The sequence below is a fragment of the Mizuhopecten yessoensis genome, unplaced genomic scaffold (genome assembly GCF_002113885.1).
Source record: "Mizuhopecten yessoensis strain PY_sf001 unplaced genomic scaffold, ASM211388v2 scaffold4813, whole genome shotgun sequence".
NCBI classification, from domain to species: Eukaryota; Metazoa; Mollusca; class Bivalvia; order Pectinida; family Pectinidae; genus Mizuhopecten; species Mizuhopecten yessoensis.
Genome location: NW_018405734.1, coordinates 31,901 through 51,398, shown reverse-complemented (window position 1 = coordinate 51,398; position 19,498 = coordinate 31,901). Strand labels below are relative to the sequence as shown.

At 36.6% G+C, this 19,498-nt stretch overlaps 1 protein-coding gene across 1 annotated transcript in view; it reads right to left on the bottom strand.

The window, feature by feature from the left end:
* Positions 1-19,498, bottom strand: part of LOC110449751 (coiled-coil domain-containing protein 186-like) — a gene marked incomplete at its 5' end in the record, with an annotated part of 70,896 nt that overhangs the window by 37,353 nt on the left and 14,045 nt on the right. Inside the window, 4 exons of the mRNA XM_021496808.1 lie at positions 317-432; positions 4,447-4,590; positions 6,305-6,448; positions 17,282-17,377. Of these exons, the coding sequence (XP_021352483.1) occupies positions 317-432; positions 4,447-4,590; positions 6,305-6,448; positions 17,282-17,377 (500 nt within the window). The remainder of the gene's footprint in view (positions 1-316; positions 433-4,446; positions 4,591-6,304; positions 6,449-17,281; positions 17,378-19,498) is intronic.

Here is a 19,498-nt window from a genome sequence, read left to right as displayed (position 1 = left end):
GGGGGGGGGGGGGGGTCGTTGTTGGATGACAAAGCATAACATCTGCAATGCATGATTTTTTTTTTACACATGTAAATTGTTTGGTTTACGAGGACACAATGAACACCATGACTTGGTTTGTGAACATTTTAAGAATTGTGGAAGGTGTATTATATATCCCTGAGTTTGGTCAAAGCAGGGGAATAATTAAATGCTGACTATGGATAATTTCACTAAGGGATGCAATGATATAAATAAATATATAATTATATTTATAAAGATACGTTATCTTATATGACCGAGGGCTTCACACGCCATGTAATATTACACTGCCAACCTGAGGCTGCCATTAGAGATGTATTGTGGGGGACGGTTCCAAATCTTCTCCAACAGCCGTATGATTTTCTCTATCTGTTCCGGGGCTGCTGACTGTTTCATGGTCATGATTACATCCTTAAAGCAAGGGAAACAAGAAGAAATAAAAGTACATGATTTACAAAGGCGCCTTTAGGACGATTTTAAATGGCAATTATATGTCAGACTTACTATACTGTAACCAGAGAGTTTCACACTTCATCATTAAATCCTATGTTAGCCTCAAACAAAATTTACCTGAAATATTATAAAGGGAATATTTCCAGCTATGTTAAATTTAGATAGGAGCCTGCCCCCTCATAGCTTTCGTTTCAGAAGTGCTACCAGATTTATGCTGCTGTTTTAACTTTTTTCAATCCCTTATACATCTGATGTTATTACATTGAATCACTCTACTAATTATTTAGATGATTAATTAAACTCATTACAGCATGGGGTCGAAAAATGGAATATCAGCCTGAATGTATTTTTCAGAAAAAAAATCATATTTCTTTTCATCATTATACTTTGGAGAGAACAATTTCTTCCATGTGATGCTGAAATAATATATTTATCCTCCAGATTGTTCGGCTAATCGAACATTTTGTGAAAATTTTAATGTAATATACAAGATTTTTCATTCTTTTTATTCTTCTATACCAAATATTTTTTATAGTATGAAAAATGGTGTTATTTCAAGTATGTGTGCAAAAATTCAGTGGGAAAAAAAATTGTGGAAAGTATTCATATCGCACAATAAGGTACCCTGTATACCCCAAAAAGGTGAGGGCCTAAGATACCTCCCTGACATCCACCAGAAAGTAAGGCACCTGATTACATGTAATTGGTAATGAAATTTGTTGCAAGCCAACAATAAGTGCATGTTAGGTCACAAACAATTCCAAATTCAGATTTTCTTCATCACTTAGCGTGATGATAAAGTTTTTGTTAACAATCAATTTTGACATCAAATGTAATATCCTTGTCACTTTTTAGAATTTGTTCTTATACATTTTGCTATCATTTTTTTTATACATTTTATCATCAGAGTTTTCTTTTTACGTTGCTTTTAGGTGATATTTCATACTTATTTGGTAATATTCATCTCATAATGAAAAGTAAATGTATTGGTGATGGTTGCCATTAGGTCTTCAGGAAATCTCGTAAATGTAACGGTACAAGAAATGTAAAAAATCCACAATAGAAATGGCTTTTGGATAAACTGACTAAAAGTGGCATAGATTGCTCGAATGAAGATATTAGTATTTGTCCGAAGTGCTGCATAAAGTATCTGCACAAAAGAGAGTCTGAAACTGAACGTTTGGAAAATGAAACTATTAGTAGTTTTCCTCTCTTAACAATCAAGGACCTGTTTTACGGGTCCTGTCTTTGTTTGAAAAAGACATATTAATATTATTGATAACTACTATTAACAAATACTACATTGTGAAATGATCCATATATATGTGTTGAACTTTAAATCCAATCTCTGATCAATATAAGCTATGAATTATTATCTAAACTATATGTACTCCACAAACCTGTTGTAATATTGTCATGTATTTGGTTGTGGGAATCCCAACCTTGCTTGCCATGACATGCAGTGTGGGTGAGTCACAATATCACCAGAACCCTAGCCTGTGGCAATATCACAGCAAGTGCACCGGAACATTCTAGCTATATCGCTGCAAGTACGCCAGAACATTCTGGTGACGTTCTGGTGATATCGCCGCAAACGCACCCGCACATTCTGGTGACACTCTTGTTATATCGCCCCAAACGCACCAGAACCTAGTGAGTCTTTTAGAGCATTGGAATGAGTATGCCACAACATCACCAGAAACCTGCGATGATATTCTGGCGATATCGCCAGAAACCTAATTTGCATGAAATCTGAACATACGGCGATAGTGTGCCAGAGACTGAATATTTCTGTACGGGAGAGAACTCACACAACAGATGAAGTTTCGACTAACAAAAACAAACTGTTTGGCTCAGAAGGTAAAAACAGAACCAGCTCTCTCAAAGAGAGCAAATTCAAAATTCATAAAGATGGATGCATCATCATTCACATTTCCAGAGCTCAATTTGGAACATTTGAAGACTATAATGTGCGGCACCTGCCAGTTATCATTAGCTCCAGGCTATATCAGCTAGTGTACATATTAGTGATGATGGAGATTATGAAATATGGGTGTATCAGCACTCGCAAGACCTCATCCGTTGTCAGATTTATTCCTGATAAAAGAGCCAGAGTAAATATAATGTTTGGATTCAGTACAGCATAACACCAATTGATAGTAATCCAATAAAGATTACTACTGCCAATGCCCAGTTGGTCAAAGAACTATAGGAATGTGTGCAATGCTCATACCTTAAGTATAGTTTTTTTTATCTTAGCTATCATAGCAATCTTCAAAATCAACAGCTGCACCCCAGGCCTAAGAAATTCCGACAAAGCTTGAAATAAATTGTTTTCTTGTGAATCTAGAATTACGAGTTTGAAAACAAACTCAAAACCTTGCATCATTTTTCTCTTCCTTCTTTTTTCAAGTCTGTCATTCAAATATATTTTATAATCTTGCATCTTATAAATCATTATCTGCAAATGTTATCGGCTGTTAAAAGGGCCACTAACTTTAATATATATATAAATACAAAGTAACAAATAAACACTCATTTGAAATTTTAATGGGTGTTTTTGTTGTGATAAGGTTTAGTTCTAAACCTCACCAAATTGAAATTAAAGGTGGGGCAATTTTGGATACCACCCCCCCCCCCCCCCCCCCCTCCTTTCAATTGAAATCAGGTACTTTTGATGATGACTCTGTTAACTAGTTTATTCCTGATAGAGAACAAGCTCTGGAGTAACATATCTTGAGGGACCCACTGTAAGGTTAAAATAAAACTAGAACACTGACAGGTCAGTAAGGGCCCCGTCTTGTGGCAATATATCCCCCATAATCATCAAGAAGCATTCTGCCTATATAGCTGAGCTTGACGTTTGACATTTGGACTTCAAAAAGAATCGCAAGGAAGCAAAATATATATTTTACATGTACTATGATTTGAGTCTCGTTTCCTTCCACCTCCATATTTGCTGGGCTAACAGAAATGTAAATACCGGTGCAATACTCATTTGTTAGCTTTGATTTGTTTTATTTCACCTTATATACCTCCTACATCAAGAGCCAGGGTCAAAGTCAGAGATCCACTTTGTCTTTGACCTTTGGACCCAAATGACCTTGACCATTAACCTAGTGACCCTGAACTTTGGTCAGTTGACTTATTCTTTAATTCCGACCAACTTTGCTTCTTGATATCATAACAAAATGATCATCAGTGAAAAACACAAAACTTGACCTTGACCCTTTGGAACCCTTGATCTGGACCTAAGGTCAGTTGACTCCTTGTTTAGTTCTGATCAACTTTGCTTCATCATGTCATAACAAAATGTTTATCAGTGAAGATATGCAAATTTGACCTTGACCTTTGAATCTAATGACCTTGATCTTTGACCTCGACTTTTTACCTCAGTGTGTCTCTTTGTTTGATTCCGAACAACTTCGCTTCAAAATGTCATAGCGAAATGTTCACCAGTGAAAAGCTACAAAATTTGACCTTGACCCCTGACCAAATGACCTTGACCTTTGGTCAGTTGACTCCTTGTTTAATTCTGATCAACTTTGCTTCATAATGTCATAACAAAATGTTCACCAGTGCAAAGCTACAAAATTTGACCTTGACCTCTGACCCGATGACCTTGAACTTTGCGAAGTTGACTCCTTGTTTAATTCTGATTAACTTTGCTTCATTATGTCATAGCAAAATGTTCATCAGTGAAAGATGTAAAATTTGACCTTGACCTTTGAACATAATGACCTTGACCTTTGACCTCGATTTTTGACCTCAATGTGTATTTTTGTGAACTTAACATCTTGACCAAGTTTCATGTACATCGGTCAATAAATACCAAAGTTATCAGCCAGGAACAGAATTTGTGGACGGACAGACGGACAGACAGACAGACAGACAGACAGAGTGATTACTATAGGGCACCCGTATCTTCGATACGTGGCCCTAATTATCTCCCCTTGGCTACTAACTTCTTACCTTTGCAAGATCTAAAGCTTTGGACTTCTGCATGATGAGGAAGTCTTTCCCCTGTAAGAGTTTCTTGAGAGTGGTCACTTCACACTGGACAATGTCCAGCTCCTCTGTTAGGTTTTCTGATTGTAAAGCTTTCCTCTCTAACTCCTGTAAAGTACACATAATGCATGATACTTGAAAGAATACTTGAATCAATTTCCTGTTTTCTGAGGCCAATGTTGAACGCCAAGATGAAGAGGAGTTTTTGCATAGGTCCTAGCATATGATACAGAGTGAGAAGTGAAATATTAGACTCAAGTTGTCCATACTTTGACTGAAGTTTTACTATTACTCTGACTTTAGTTGTACTATTACTCTGACTTTAGTTGTACATACTCTGACTTTAGTGGTACTATTACTCTGACTTTAGTTGTTCATACTCTGACTCTAGTTGTACATACTCTGACTCTAGTTGTACATACTTTGACTTTAGTTGAACATACTCTGACTTTAATTGTACATACTTTGACTTTAGTTGTACATACTCTGACTTTAGTTATACTCTGACTTTAGTTGTTCATACTGACTTTAGTTGTACATACTCTGACTCTAGTTCTACATACTCGGACTCTAGTTGTACATACTCTGACTTTAGTTGTACATACTCTGACTTCAGTTATACTCTGACTTAAGTTGTACATACTCTGACTTTAATTGTACATACTCTGACTTTAGTTATACTCTGACTTTAGTTGTTCATACTGACTTTAGTTGTACATACTCTGACTCTAGTTGTACATACTTTGACTTTAGTTGAACATACTCTGACTTTAATTGTACATACTTTGACTTTAGTTGTACATACTCTGACTTTAGTTATACTCTGACTTAAGTTGTACATACTCTGACTTTAGTCGTACATACTGACTTAAGTTTTACATACTCTGACTTTAGTTTTTCATAATCTGACTTTAGTTGAACATACTCTGACTTTAGTTGCACTATTACTCTGATTTTAGTTGTACTATTACTCTGACTTTAGTTGTACATACTCTGAATTTAGTTGTACTATTACTCTGACTTTAGTTGTTCATACTGACTTTAGTTGTACATACTCTGACTCTAGTTGTACATACTTTGACTTTAGTTGAACATACTCTGACTTTAATTGTACATACTTTGACTTTAGTTGTACATACTCTGACTTTAGTGGTACTATTACTCTGACTTTAGTTGTTCATACTGACTTTAGTTGTACATACTCTGACTCTAGTTCTACATACTCGGACTCTAGTTGTACATACTCTGACTTTAGTTGTACTATTACTCTGACTTTAGTTGTACATACTCTGACTTTAGTTATACTCTGACTTAAGTTGTACATACTCTGACTTTAGTCGTACATACTTTGACTTAAGTTTTACATACTCTGACTTTAGTTGTTCATACTCTGACTTTAGTTGAACATACTCTGACTTTAGTTGTACTATTACTCTGATTTTAGTTGTACTATTACTCTGACTTTAGTTGTACATACTCTGACTTTAGTTATACTCTGACTTAAGTTGTACATACTCTGACTTTAATTGTACATACTCTGACTTTAGTTGAACATACTCTGACTTTAGTTATACTTTGACTTAAGTTTTACATACTCTGACTTTAGTTGTACATACTTTGACTTAAGTTTTACATACTCTGACTTTAGTTGTACTATTACTCTGATTTTAGTTGTACTATTACTCTGACTTTAGTTGTACATACTCTGACTTTAGTTATACTCTGACTTTAGTTATACTCTGATTTTAGTTGTACATACTCTGATTTTAGTTGTACATACTCTGATTTTAGTTGTACATACTCTGATTTTAGTTGTACATACTCTGAGCTGCTCTCGGTACTCTCTGACAGCCTTTCGCGAAGTGGCCAGTAATATCGTCTTCTCTTCTAAATCTTTCTGCATGCTCTGCAGGTTCTTTTCTTTCTCCTTGATCTCCTCTTTCAATTTTGGAATTGTTTCCAAATTCTACTCAGGGAAAATTAAAAGAATATTTATGTTCCAGAACAAAAACATAACAAGAGGGCCTTAGCAGTCACCTGAGTTATAATTTAGGCACTGAGATGTGATGTTGAAATCAACATGTAAACAAAGTGAAATACAATACTTGGCATGTCACCAAAGGAAAAAAGCTTTAAACACTTTTCAATGAAATCATTTTGCTACTGAGAAATAAAATAGCTATTGTCAATTAGACAATTTTCTGCTTAGCCAACCCCTGGGATAGGATCAGAATTTTTCTTCCCAGTAATTGAGTAGATAATGAAATCATCATCATTAAAAAGCAGTATATTTACAGAATGAGATGTTTACATAACTCATTAAATATAAACGCTCTTGTAAACATAATAAAAGTCAACTATCAGATTCAAAAATACATTGTTAATGGTAAGGATGAAAAAGCTAAACATAAATTTGAAAATGACTGGAAAAAATGGGACAAACTAATTAAGTTGTAATACATTTTTATTATCATATTATCATTATAATTATTATCTTTAAGACATACTCCATCATACATATTTTAATTTCTGCCCTTCACAAAGCCGATATATTACCTATATATAATATAGTATACATGAGTGAATATCCACCTCTTTTTCCACCATCTCGCCCAACTTTTCCTACATTTCTTCTCTTTTTTCTTTGTTCTCTGTTCTCCCTTTCTTTTTATTTTCTCAAACTCTATCTCAATTCCTCTTTCTAATAAAGACAATGCAATGTACTCAGTAGACAGTCTGTGCAAATTTCTCATTTACCTTTTTGTGTGGGACTGATATTTCTTCTCTTTGCATAAATTTATATATCAATAATCAGTACTAGTAGATACAGGAATGTCTGAAAATGTCTAATCTAATATCATGCAAATGGATTTGTGTGAGTTGACCACAAGTGAGTAGGGTGAAATCATATTAATTATGTTTATACATGGACATGGGTGTTTTTGACATGGACATGAGTTATACAGTATGTGCGGTTATGTATAATTTAGTGCAGATATTGTTTCCAGCATAAAGATATATACCATATGTGATGAAGGTGGATATGTGTTCTATTTTTACACGAGACATAGCAATGAATTGTTGAGACATATATATGTCAGAGACATGGATGGATGCATATATATGGGTAATAAAATGTTAAAATGTAAAAATAGACGGAAATGAGTATGTAAGTTTATGCTAGTGTGGTTAAATATCATCCTGAGAACGTATGTAATCTATGACAAATGTGGACATACCAGATAAAGGTTTATGTATGTATGTGCCAGTATACAAATGAGTGAATGTTTTGCTATTTATTGTACATGTACATTGCATTGATGAAAAATCTGAATAAAAAGATAATTTACAAAAAAATAAATATAAAACAAGAGGCCCATGGGCCTTAACGATCACCTGATATATTTATACAGAGAGTTGATTTTTGTTTTTAACATGAACAGAAATATTATTTAAAGTGACAAAAAACAATAAAACCACCTTATTCAATATCTAGCATGCAGATTTAAGACTGAAAAGTATTTGAAACTAGCACCACTGATTCTAAACAAGGAAAATGAAGAAATTTTGTTTTAGCACACAGACTCCATTGGGCCCACCCTACAGCCCTTGGGGGTAGGGATGGCTCAAAATTTACAAAGTATCAAACTGTCAACTTAGGGTTATAATTCCAATCAAGTTATCTAATATTCAAAGTATTATTTGCCATCATAAACCATGACTAATTATGCCCCCCACCCCCCCTCCCTCCTTCCCCAGGGAAACGCGAGACCCCAGGGTCATGAAATTCACAATTTTAGTAAAGCACCTTAAGACCCTTCCATCTATGAAGAGTATTTGATTCTACCATATCTGGGTCTTGAGAAGAAGATTTTTGAAATTTCAGTCAATTCAACCCTTTTTGGCCCCACCCATCAGCCCCTGGGGGGTCAGTCAGTGCTGATATGTGCATACCATCAAACTGCTACCCAATACTGATAATGCTAACCTTAATTGAATTACTTTCCCCAGGGGAAAACGTGAGACCCCAGGGTCAAGAAATTCACAATTTAAGTAAAGCACCTTAAGACCCTTCCATCTATGAAGAGTATTCTGGATTTTGAGAAGAAGTTTTTGAAATTTTAGTCAATTTTACCCTTTTTGGCCCCGCCCCTCAGGCCCCTGTGGGCTTGGGACCATATAATTTTTTGAATAATCAGCCAATTCCCCTTTTTGCCCCCACCCCTCCCTCCAGCCCCTGGGGCAAGGACGGATATTATTTTTTCATACAGTCTAATTGCCATCTCATCACAACTATTTGAACGAAGATAGAATGATATCTTGCTGTGATTAGATAAAATATACCAAAAAGTGTTATTTACCTCTATAAACTATAATAAACTGTACCCTCTCCCAAAGGGAGAGCTAATGACCTGGGGGTAATACAATTTACAATTTAGATAAAGCAGATAAGATTAGATAAGGACTTTTCTATCCATGAAGAATATTTGATTGTGAAACATCCGAGTCTAATGAAGAAGATTTTAGTAGCATTACCTGTAAGGTATGTAGTGTTAATACACTTCTCAACTAAACTGTGACATGTGCTTCCACCATCTTTATTCACTCAAAGTAACCTCTCCTAACAAAGAGTTCCAGTAAAGGGGAGTAACTACTACAAGTCCCATATCTATTACCTCCCCTGCACTGTGTGGTTATATATACATAATGGGATTAACATTAATTATAATTTCTTCTTTTTGTGATGGCAATTGTCCATAAAGTGAAAATCAAAAATGTTTAGTCCATAAATCAAAATCACTTTTTAAAGTCGAACGTAATTGAAAATGTTCAAATTACTAAATCAAGTATTACCGTCCCGGTATGAAATTAAACTATATACAGTATTTACAATGTATTTAACAATGGATATAGAGTAGAAACCATCACTGGATTAGACTATCCTCCGGTAAAGGGGATTATTATGCCCCTTGCCTACACATAGCACATCACACAAATTCCTCTGGCATTTTCCCTCTCTGAAGTACATTTAACAGTTCGATATCGGATGCTCCTCGCTTCGTCAGTGAATTTATTAAGCCAGTTGTATTTTTCCCGGACACCATTTAATTTCAACTCGATTGTTTAGTTTCATTTCTAAAATTCCGGCGATATCGATTCGCAGTCGTTTGTCATCAACCAGTTTAGTTGACTGTAAAGCCTCAATCACACTTTTGTTGTCAATAGATGTAGTGATGGGTAAGCTCTGATCCTCGATTCTGTAGATGCCTTCCACTAACTTCCTGTAGTACATTCCGGATTCTAGTCCTTCTTGTAGACTTAACGCTTCAGCCGCTATGGTAGAACGCACGACTCGCTTGATTTTGTTTGACTTCCAATAGATCGGACAACAGTTTCCATAACGATCCTTTATCAAAACGATATGTGCTCCAGTGCTCCCTTGGTTGTTATTAAGGTTTCCCAATGCCGCGTCACTAAATACGATGATCTCCCAGTCCTTGGTCACCTGACCTCGAAGAGGTGGAAACAGCTGAATGGGCCTTAAACCTTTTAACTTTCCTATGGTTTTTACAGCACATGTTAGATTGCTTACAGTTGCTGAAGTAAGTTTTGTGCTCAAGTCCACTAGTTCAAACGCTAGATCAGGTCGTGATCCTTGTACTGCCCAATTCAACTGACCGACTAACCTACAGTATTGTGACTGTTCATGTTCACTGAGTAGACACTGCTTTTGTGAAGCACGTCTTGCTCCATCTTTAAGTCCGTAAAAAACATGTTTGAGTTTCCATATAAACCCGCTCTCCGTAAGACTATCTATAGGTGGTTTAATATACACGTCACGGTCCAATTCATTCCCTTGTAAGAATGCCGATTTGATATCTGTAGTTTTGACATTCCAGTTTTTACTCGCCGATACTGTGAGAAATATTCTCATTGCCCCTTTTCCTACAGTGGGGCTATCCTTGGGAATAAATGACCGTTCTTCAAAACCTCTCACCACAAGTCGAGCCCTTGTATTGCCATCTTTCCTTGCAATTACCCATCTTGTTGATATAGTGTTTTGTCCTTGGTCTTCAACTTTCTCGTACGTTTCAAATTCATGCAGTTTTTGTAGCTCAGCTTGCTTGGCCAATTCACTACTTGTGTCGTCATCCTCTGTCGTAGCATTTACCGTTTCCTCATTGTTTTGTCTGTCTAAGAACTTCCATTCTACGCAACCCAAATCGACACTTTTCATCTCATTACTGATATCGTCCTGCACATTATACCAAGTTCTGTTCTTTCCTGTAGCCTTGCCTGCCCTACTCAATAACTTCGCACTTGTCCAATCCTCAGATCCTGGCAACTTGTACTCAATATACCGATTTGCCGTAATATGAGTTTGACCTTGACCCTGAACATCACGACCTTGGCCTTCAGCATTGTGACCTTGCTGCTCCGCGACATTATGACCTTGTACATCCTGGTTGTCGACATCTGGTGTGTTCCCGACCTTTTCCGTTACAGTTTGATCACCTTTTTCTACATTTTTGTCATCTCGTTCCTCTACTGTGTCTTTTTCCTCTATTGTACTGTCATGTATAGGTCCGTTAACTTTACACAGTCTGTTTGGCGACACTCGAACAAATACCCCTCCGTGCCTCACGAACACAACTTTACCGTCCTGAAACACGACTTTCCCTGGACCGAGCCAGCGCTCCTTTCCCTCTCGTTTATAAAATACCTTATCGCCATTTTCAAACACCTGTTCTGCCGCTCTCACTTTTGACCGTAATGCGCGCCTTAGCCTTTCGTCAGCTTCAGTTTGTATGTAGGCCTTTCGTGTCTCGTAAAGAGCATTCATGTGCTTGAAGAATACCTCGCTCGTTGTACTCCCTTCCAATGCATGCATGACGTTAGGTAGATTTGGGTTCTTTCCAAACACTAGTTGGTGGCTTCTGAAACCGTTCCACATTTGTAATGAGTTCTTTGCCATGTTAGCCCATGACAGTAGAGTTTCAAGTTCTATGTTGGAGTTTTCTGCTCTAAGTTTCAGTAACATCATGTCAGTAACAGCATGAACACGTTCACATAAACCATTCTGAAAGGGGCTCATTCCTGCAGTGGTGCACACACGTACGTTCAAAATTGAAGTGATCTCGCGCGTTTCCTCAGAGTTAAACTCTCCCCCATTGTCAGTCATCAATGATCCCATATGACTCCGAACACACCTACCCAGTTCTTCATCAAAGCATCAATCACGTTGCTGGGTTTCTTACGACTGATGAAACGGAAACTGTTTATCGGGACCACATGTCGATCATGTGTAATATCCATCGGCCCTTATACTGTTTCAGATCCATTGCCACTTTCTCATTAAATTCTCTTGCCATCGGTAATGCCACGACTGGCCGCGCTGGTGTTTTGGCGTACACCTTACACAGTTCACACTTTGCCTCTATTTCAGACAAGACCTCCTCATACTCCTCTTTCCACGCTCCAGCATCCTTCAGTAACGCTACTAGTCTTTTCTTCGGTGGGTGAGCGAACTGGCGGTGTAATTTCAACAAGGTTGACATTCGTTTTTCTGGACCCTGTTCCTCTAGCTTGACTGTATTTACGTCATCAACACAGAGTGTTTCGGTTTTGTCAATCGGAACACAATAATGGCCAGACGACGTTAAGTTAAGTTTAACGCCACCTCTTTTTCATTGCTGACCGCGACAACAACAATGGTATGTCAGAGTCCACTACATCCGTTTTGACCGTTACCTGTTTCCCGACAATGCACATGGGAAGTTCATATTCACCATCAGATTTTTACTTTGTCCCTCCACCAAACTTGAAGATTCTGTGACCTGTCTGACTAACAACCTTACTACGTTCATCCTCGCCGAGTGAATCCAGGTATGTCTGTAGCCAAGTGTTTCCGCAAACGGTACTACTGCACGCGCTGTTCCGTGTATCGGAGCCAAGTTGAGTTATGTCCTCCTTATGATACCCAGTAAATAAAACGGTATGTTCTTCCTCCTCAGCTATGTTTACTTTCAACATATTTTCCCAACTGTCAGGACATTTGGCGACAAGATGTCGGTATGATCCACACGACTTACATGTAAGAACTTTACCATCGAACCCATTCGGATTGAGATTTTTCACTCCTCGCTGAGATGACCGAAATCCTGGCGGTGAACCTCGTCCATACCCCCTATACGGACGCCCTCCTCTTCTGTTACCATAGCCCCCCCTCTTCACATAACCTGCTGCCCATAACGCTTCATCATTTTCTGCCAAAAATGTTGGTTCGAGTTTGATCGCTGTTGTATCACTTTTAACATGATCAAGTCCACCTCCCCCTTTAAACTTTTTCAGTGAAGTTTTGGCTTCCTCGTACAACGTATCTCGGTTCGCATAATTCATGCCTGTCAACACCAGCATCTTTTCTTCTTTTGTGACGTTGGCATTCCTGAGAAGTTTAAATGCCAGAATTTCTGATGGTAGTTTCATGTTCTTTTTCTCTATTTTTCTGTATGCACAATCAAAACTGGCAATAAATTCATTGATTGACTGACCTTCACTCCTTTTGAGATCTTCAAAGTCCTCAAATTTTTCCAAACTATTTGCAAGGTCATCTTTTGCAAGATGTTTATCCAGAAAAGTTGTCAGGGTTTTGAAACCATCGTCTTTCTTTAAATCTTCCAAAGGAATTTGGTCGAATACTTTCTCCCTAATTCTATGCTCACCTCCCTCTGGCATACTAAGAGCTATAGCCACACCCCTTTTACCAGCTGCTAGTTCTGTAATTTCATTCCATGCTAACAGCTCCTGTTTATAAAGTTCATAGGATTTCCCTGTGTGAAAAGTGGGGGGGTTGATTTTTGTTGTCATTGTCTCTTCTCACCTTGTGACACTGTCCTGACACTGTAATGTCTCCTTACACTTTGTATACACTCTCTGTATTCCAACTACACTCCCTTTACACTGACTAAATGTCACAGTTCGCTCTGCTACCACTGTTAATACACTTCTCAACTTAACTGTGACATGTGCTTCCACCATCTTTATTCACTCAAAGTAAGGTAGCAGAGTACAGTAGCGTACGGTGGCCATGGGTGATATTTTTATACAATGAATAACCCCTGTAATATAACATGTATCAAAATTTAAAAAAAAATCAGCACTAAAATTGGCATATACATGATGAAGTGGACTATGTGGGCTTCATAATTTTTCAAAAAATAAATTCAAATTTGGTTTGAGACTATAATTTTGGGCATTTACAAATCTGTGTCTACACAACAAAAGCTAGCTTTTCATGTAGTCTATTTTTGTACTCAGCACATGTGTAAATATTGTGAAAAATCCACCGGAATGACCTATGCTAAAACGTGAGTATTTCTGTTACCGAGTAGGCGATATTTAATTTCAGACAGGTTTTAAGAAAAACAATTCTACTTGCGGGGGTCAAATTCTGGGTTAAAAACCATGAGTTTTTGCATATTTTGGTGTTTTTTGATGTGGTAACCATGGTTTTCAGAAGTCCAAAATCTGGGGAAATCACTTTTTGAAAAAAAAATATGTTCTTCTAAAAAACACCTATTCAAAATGTAGTTTATAAATATATATATATATGTAGGTGTGTTGTGCAGGATGAATCCGCTGTCCATGTTTATCCGAGACATGCCCTTTATTTTTAGGGTCAAGCCATTTCTACTGTACTCTGCCACCTAACCTCTCCTAACAAAGAGTTCCAGTAAAGGGGAGTAACTATTACAAGTCCCATATCTATTACCTCCCCTGCACTGTGTGGTTATATATACATAATGGGATTAACATGTAGTGTTACCATTAGGTCTGTAGTACTCTATGATAGGTCTGTAGTGTAACTTGTTAGGTCTGTAGTACTCTATGTTAGACCTGTAGTGTAACTTGTTAGATCTGTAGTGTAACTTGTTAGGTCTGTAGCGTAACTTATTAGGTCTGTAGTACTACATGTTAGATCTGTAGTGTAACTTGTTAGGTCTGTAGTGTACTTTGTTAGGTCTGTAGTGTAACTTGTTAGGTCTGTATTGTACTTTGTTAGGTCTGTAGTGTAACTTGTTAAGTCTGTAGTGTAACTTGTTAGGTCTGTTGTGTTACTTGTTAGGTCTGTAGTGTTACATATTAGGTCTGTAGTGTAACTTGTTAGGTATGTAGTATTACTTGTTAGGTCTGTAGTGTTACTTATTAGGTCTGTAGTGTAACTTGTTAGGTAAGTAGTGTTACTTGTAAGGTATGTAGTGTTACTTAATAGGCCTGTAATGTAACTTGTTAGGTCTGTAGTGTTACTTGTTAGGTTTGTAGTGTTACTTATTAGGTCTGTAGTGTAACTTGTTAGGTCAGAAGTGTTACTTGTAAGGTATGTAGTGTTACTTAATAGGCCTGTAATGTAACTTGTTAGGTCTGTAGTGTTACTTGTAAGGTCTGTAGTGTTACTTGTTAGGTCTGTAGTGCTACATGTTAGGTCAGTAGTGTAACTTGTTAGGTCTGTAGCGTAAATTGTTAGGTCTGTAGTATTACTTGTTAGGTCGGTAGTACTACATCTTAGGTCAGTAGTGTTACTTGTTAGGTCTGTAGTACTCCATGTTAGGTCAGTAGTGTTACTTGTTAGGTCTGTAGTGTTACATATTAGGTCTGTAGTGTAACTTGTTAGGTCAGAAGTGTTACTTGTAAGGTATGTAGTGTTACTTAATAGGTCTGTAATGTAACTTGTTAGGTCTGTAGTGTTACTTGTTAGGTTTGTAGTGTTACTTATTAGGTCTGTAGTGTAACTTGTTAGGTCAGTAGTGTTACTTGTAAGGTATGTAGTGTTACTTAATAGGTCTGTAATGTAACTTGTTAGGTCTGTAGTGTTACTTGTAAGGTCTGTAGTGTTACTTGTTAGGTCTGTAGTGTCACTTGTTAGGTCTGTAGTGTAACTTGTTGGGTCTGTAGAGTAAATTGTTAGGTCTGTAGTATTGCTTGTTAGGTCTGTAGTGTTACTTGTTAGGTTTGTAGTGTTACTTATTAGGTCTGTAGTGTAACTTGTTAGGTCTGTTGTGTTACTTGTTAGGTCTGTAGTGTTACATATTAGGTCTGTAGTGTAACTTGTTAGGTATGTAGTATTACTTGTTAGGTCTGTAGTGCTACATGTTAGGTCAGTAGTGTTACTTGTTAGGTCTGTAGTGTTACTTATTAGGTCTGTAGTGTAACTTGTTAGGTCAGTAGTGTTACTCGTAAGGTATGTAGTGTTACTTAATAGGTCTGTAATGTAACTTGTTAGGTCTGTAGTGTTACTTGTTAGGTCCGTAGTGTAACTTGTTAGGTCTGTAGTGTTCTTTGTTAGGTCTGTAGTGTAACTTGTTAGGGCTGTAGTGTTATATGTTAGATCTGTAGTGTAACTTGTTAGGTCTGTAGTGTAACTTGTTAGGTCTGTAGTGTTATATGTTAGATCTGTAGTGTAACTTGTTAGGTCTGTAGTATTACTTGTTAGGTCTGTAGTACTACATGTTAGGTCAGTAGTGTAACTTGTTAGGTCTGTAGCGTAAATTGTTAGGTCTGTAGTATTACTTGTTAGGTCTGTAGTGTTACTTGTTAGGTCTGTAGTACTACATGTTAGATCTGTAGTGTAACTTGTCAGGTCTGTATTGTTACTTGTTAGGTCTGTAGTGTAACTTGTCAGGTCTGTAGCGTAACTTGTTAGGTCTGCAGAATTACTTGTTAGGTCTGTCAAAGTCACAGGGGTCAAATACATGCCTTGATGTTGAACTTTTCAACGAACCTCTTCTGAATAACCAAAAGGTACACGGTGATGATAGTTGGTCAGAAGCAAATTGGTCTATCAAATTTGTTTAAATGAATGATCTTCAACCATATTCAATGTCACAGGGGTCAAATATGTTGAAATCAAATCAGTTTGATGATATTTTGCCAGATGCACAGATGAAGGGCTATCAAATTTGTTCAAATAAATGACTTTCATCCATATTCAAGGTCACAGGGGTCAAATATGTTGAAGTCTTTAAATGACTATACTTCCTCTGAATAACCAAAGGTCCAGGGTGATGATAATTTGCTAGTAACAATCAGACATGTAGGGTTACAAAGTTTGGTCAAATTGATTACCTCACCCATATTCAAGGTTACAGGAGTTAAATATGTCAAACAAACTTAAACAACTTCTCCTTAATAAAAAAATTTATTAGGATGATGATATTTAGCCAGTAGCATACTAGGATGAAAGGTTTGAAAGTTCAAAATAATGACCTTGAATCATATTCACCGTGGGTCAAATATTGTTAACAAATTTAAACGACTTCTTTTGAATAACCGAAATGCAAAGGTTGGTGATATGTGACCAGTAACATGCTCAGATGAAAAGCTTTCAGGTTTGTTCACGTGAATGACCTTGACACACTTTCAAAGTCACACCTGATCAATTGTGTATAAATCTTTTCAATAAAAAGGTCTTGGCTGGTGATATTTGGCAAGTTGCATTCTTGGATGAAGGGCTATAAAGGTTGTTCAACTTAATGAGTTTAAATCTCTTAACAGGTTCTTTTGAATGGCTTTGTGTCAAAACGCTGATATTTTGCCTGTAGCTTTATTTTAGTTCACTTTTAAGGTTACAATTTTGAGAATAATACCAGGTGAGCGATTGGGCCTCTTGTTTAAACTTGCCCTTTTCAACAACAAAAAATGACATTATGCTGTGATATCAACAATGGGATAAAACTAGCTATGAGACTGAAAGCCTGGGTCTGGATACAAGCTCCTAACCAGGCTATTTAAGTATATATACCTTTTCAATATTTTCGTTCTTGACAAGCTCCTGTCGTACTTGGTACTTAAGATCCTGCATCTTGTTGTCTAGGTCTTTGACTTCCTTGTTGGCTTGCTGAAAAGTAACTCGAACAAGTAAATCCATGGATTCCATACTAATAAACAACCTCTCCTTTTTTTACAATCTTTAAAAACATTTTGCGGCTTTATTAATCAATTTTGCAGAAAAATAAATCCATGTCTTTCACTGAATTATAAAAGTAGCAGTTTGGGTACATTGTTTGTTACTTATACACTTGTGATTGGAAGTGATAAAAAATCTTCCATTTTACAGTGGTGTTGACCCCCAGAAGATTCAAACGCTAAGTTGTCCAAAAGGTGATGCTAAGGATCATGTGAAATTTCTTGACAATTGAATAAATAATTAAGTCTGTAAAGCAAAGACCTGGACATTCTATTTAAGGTATAAATGGACATAGCTAAATCAAAGGCAGATCATATTGCATGTTACTACATTTGTAATCTTTTTACTCATCCTAAACATATTAGCTAACACAATTATTTTCGTTATAAATTCATTTGAGACCTTATCTGTACAATTATCTTTAACTCAATAATATACATAAAATAAAATGTACAATGGATATGGAGATTTTAGATTGTATTTGAATCTAGAAAGATAACCATGATAATGCTTTATATCTACTGACGTAGGTCACAGCAAGATCCTTGCCATTTGTCTGACAGTATTATAAATATATCTACCATACATTGGCTGAGCAGAAGCCACAGGTTCATTTTGGACTCTATTTGAAGCATTACTAATAAAGCCTTACACAATTTTGTGATCTGACAAATGCCATACATTTACCATCAAGAATGAACAAATTAAACCAGACCAGAATTTAGACAGACATATCAATCTAAAAGATCTCAGCGAAGTAGATTAGCTATGACAACCATTTTGTTTTAGGGTATCATGTTTATAATTTCTTTTTCAGCATGTTCATTATATATCCACCAAGAACCATTAACCACCAAGTATGAACAAAACAATAACAATGAAACAACAGTAATAACCAGAAATGTGTCGGCCAATCAAAAGCAATGGATGGTGACCACCTTGGTAATAAGGACCCGGGAAATGTGATGTTATATGAATTTGTAGGATATCTACTAAGTACTGTTTACCATTGAACTCATTTCAATTAAAATCCAATTGTTTTGATCTTCATAAGATGTATAAGTATAGCGTGCAGAAAGCCATCAGCCATCAATGAGAAATCAGCAACCTTGTTGATTATGCTCAGAATTTGCCTGTCATCTAACCCATGTAAGAGATTTGGGTTAGTAGTAATGAGGCACGTTCAAGCACAAAATATTGTATGGAAAGCCATCGGCCAATAAAAACAGCCTCATTGAATAAGTGCAGAATTTGTCAAACATTCAACCCCAGGAAGCAAATTTGATCAAAATCTGATCATTATGCAAAAGATATTTCTCAATGCAGCAGCATCAATTATAGGTGTTGAATTTGCCAAACATCAAACTTGAGCAAATAAGTGCTTCGGTAAGGTTAAATATGTATACCAAGCAAGTTTTATCAATATCCGATCATTCCGTCATAAGAAGTTGGGCATACAAAAAGCAATCAACCAATCAGAATGATATCCAGTCAATCAAATATTGATGGAACTTCGAACCAAATCAAGAGTTCAACTCCAAGCAAGAGTGATCAAAATTGATCTTCCTATTATAGGATATTGCACCGAAAGCTATCAGCCGATCAGAATATAGCAGTCTGACATCAAATATGCAATGCCCAGAGAGAGACTTGAGTATAAAGTAGTACACCAGCTAATGTATGTTTGATTAAAATCTTATCATTTAATCATAAGAGATCATGTGAAAATTAAACTAGATTTAACTTGAAGCAAAGGCTTCACAGATAACCCTGCTCTTGCATATCTACAAAGTTTGAAGCCTATTTATAAACAAGAGGCCCATGGGCCTTAACGGTCACCTGATATATTTATACAGAGAGTTGATTTTGTTTTTAACATGAACAGAAATATTATTCAAAGTGACAAAAAACAATAAAACCACCTTACTCAATATCTAGCATACAGATTTCAGACTAAAAAGGATTTGAAACTAGCACCTCTGATTCTTAACAAGGAAAATGAAGAAATTTTAGCACACTGACTCCTTTGAGCCCCACCCTACAGCCCTTGGG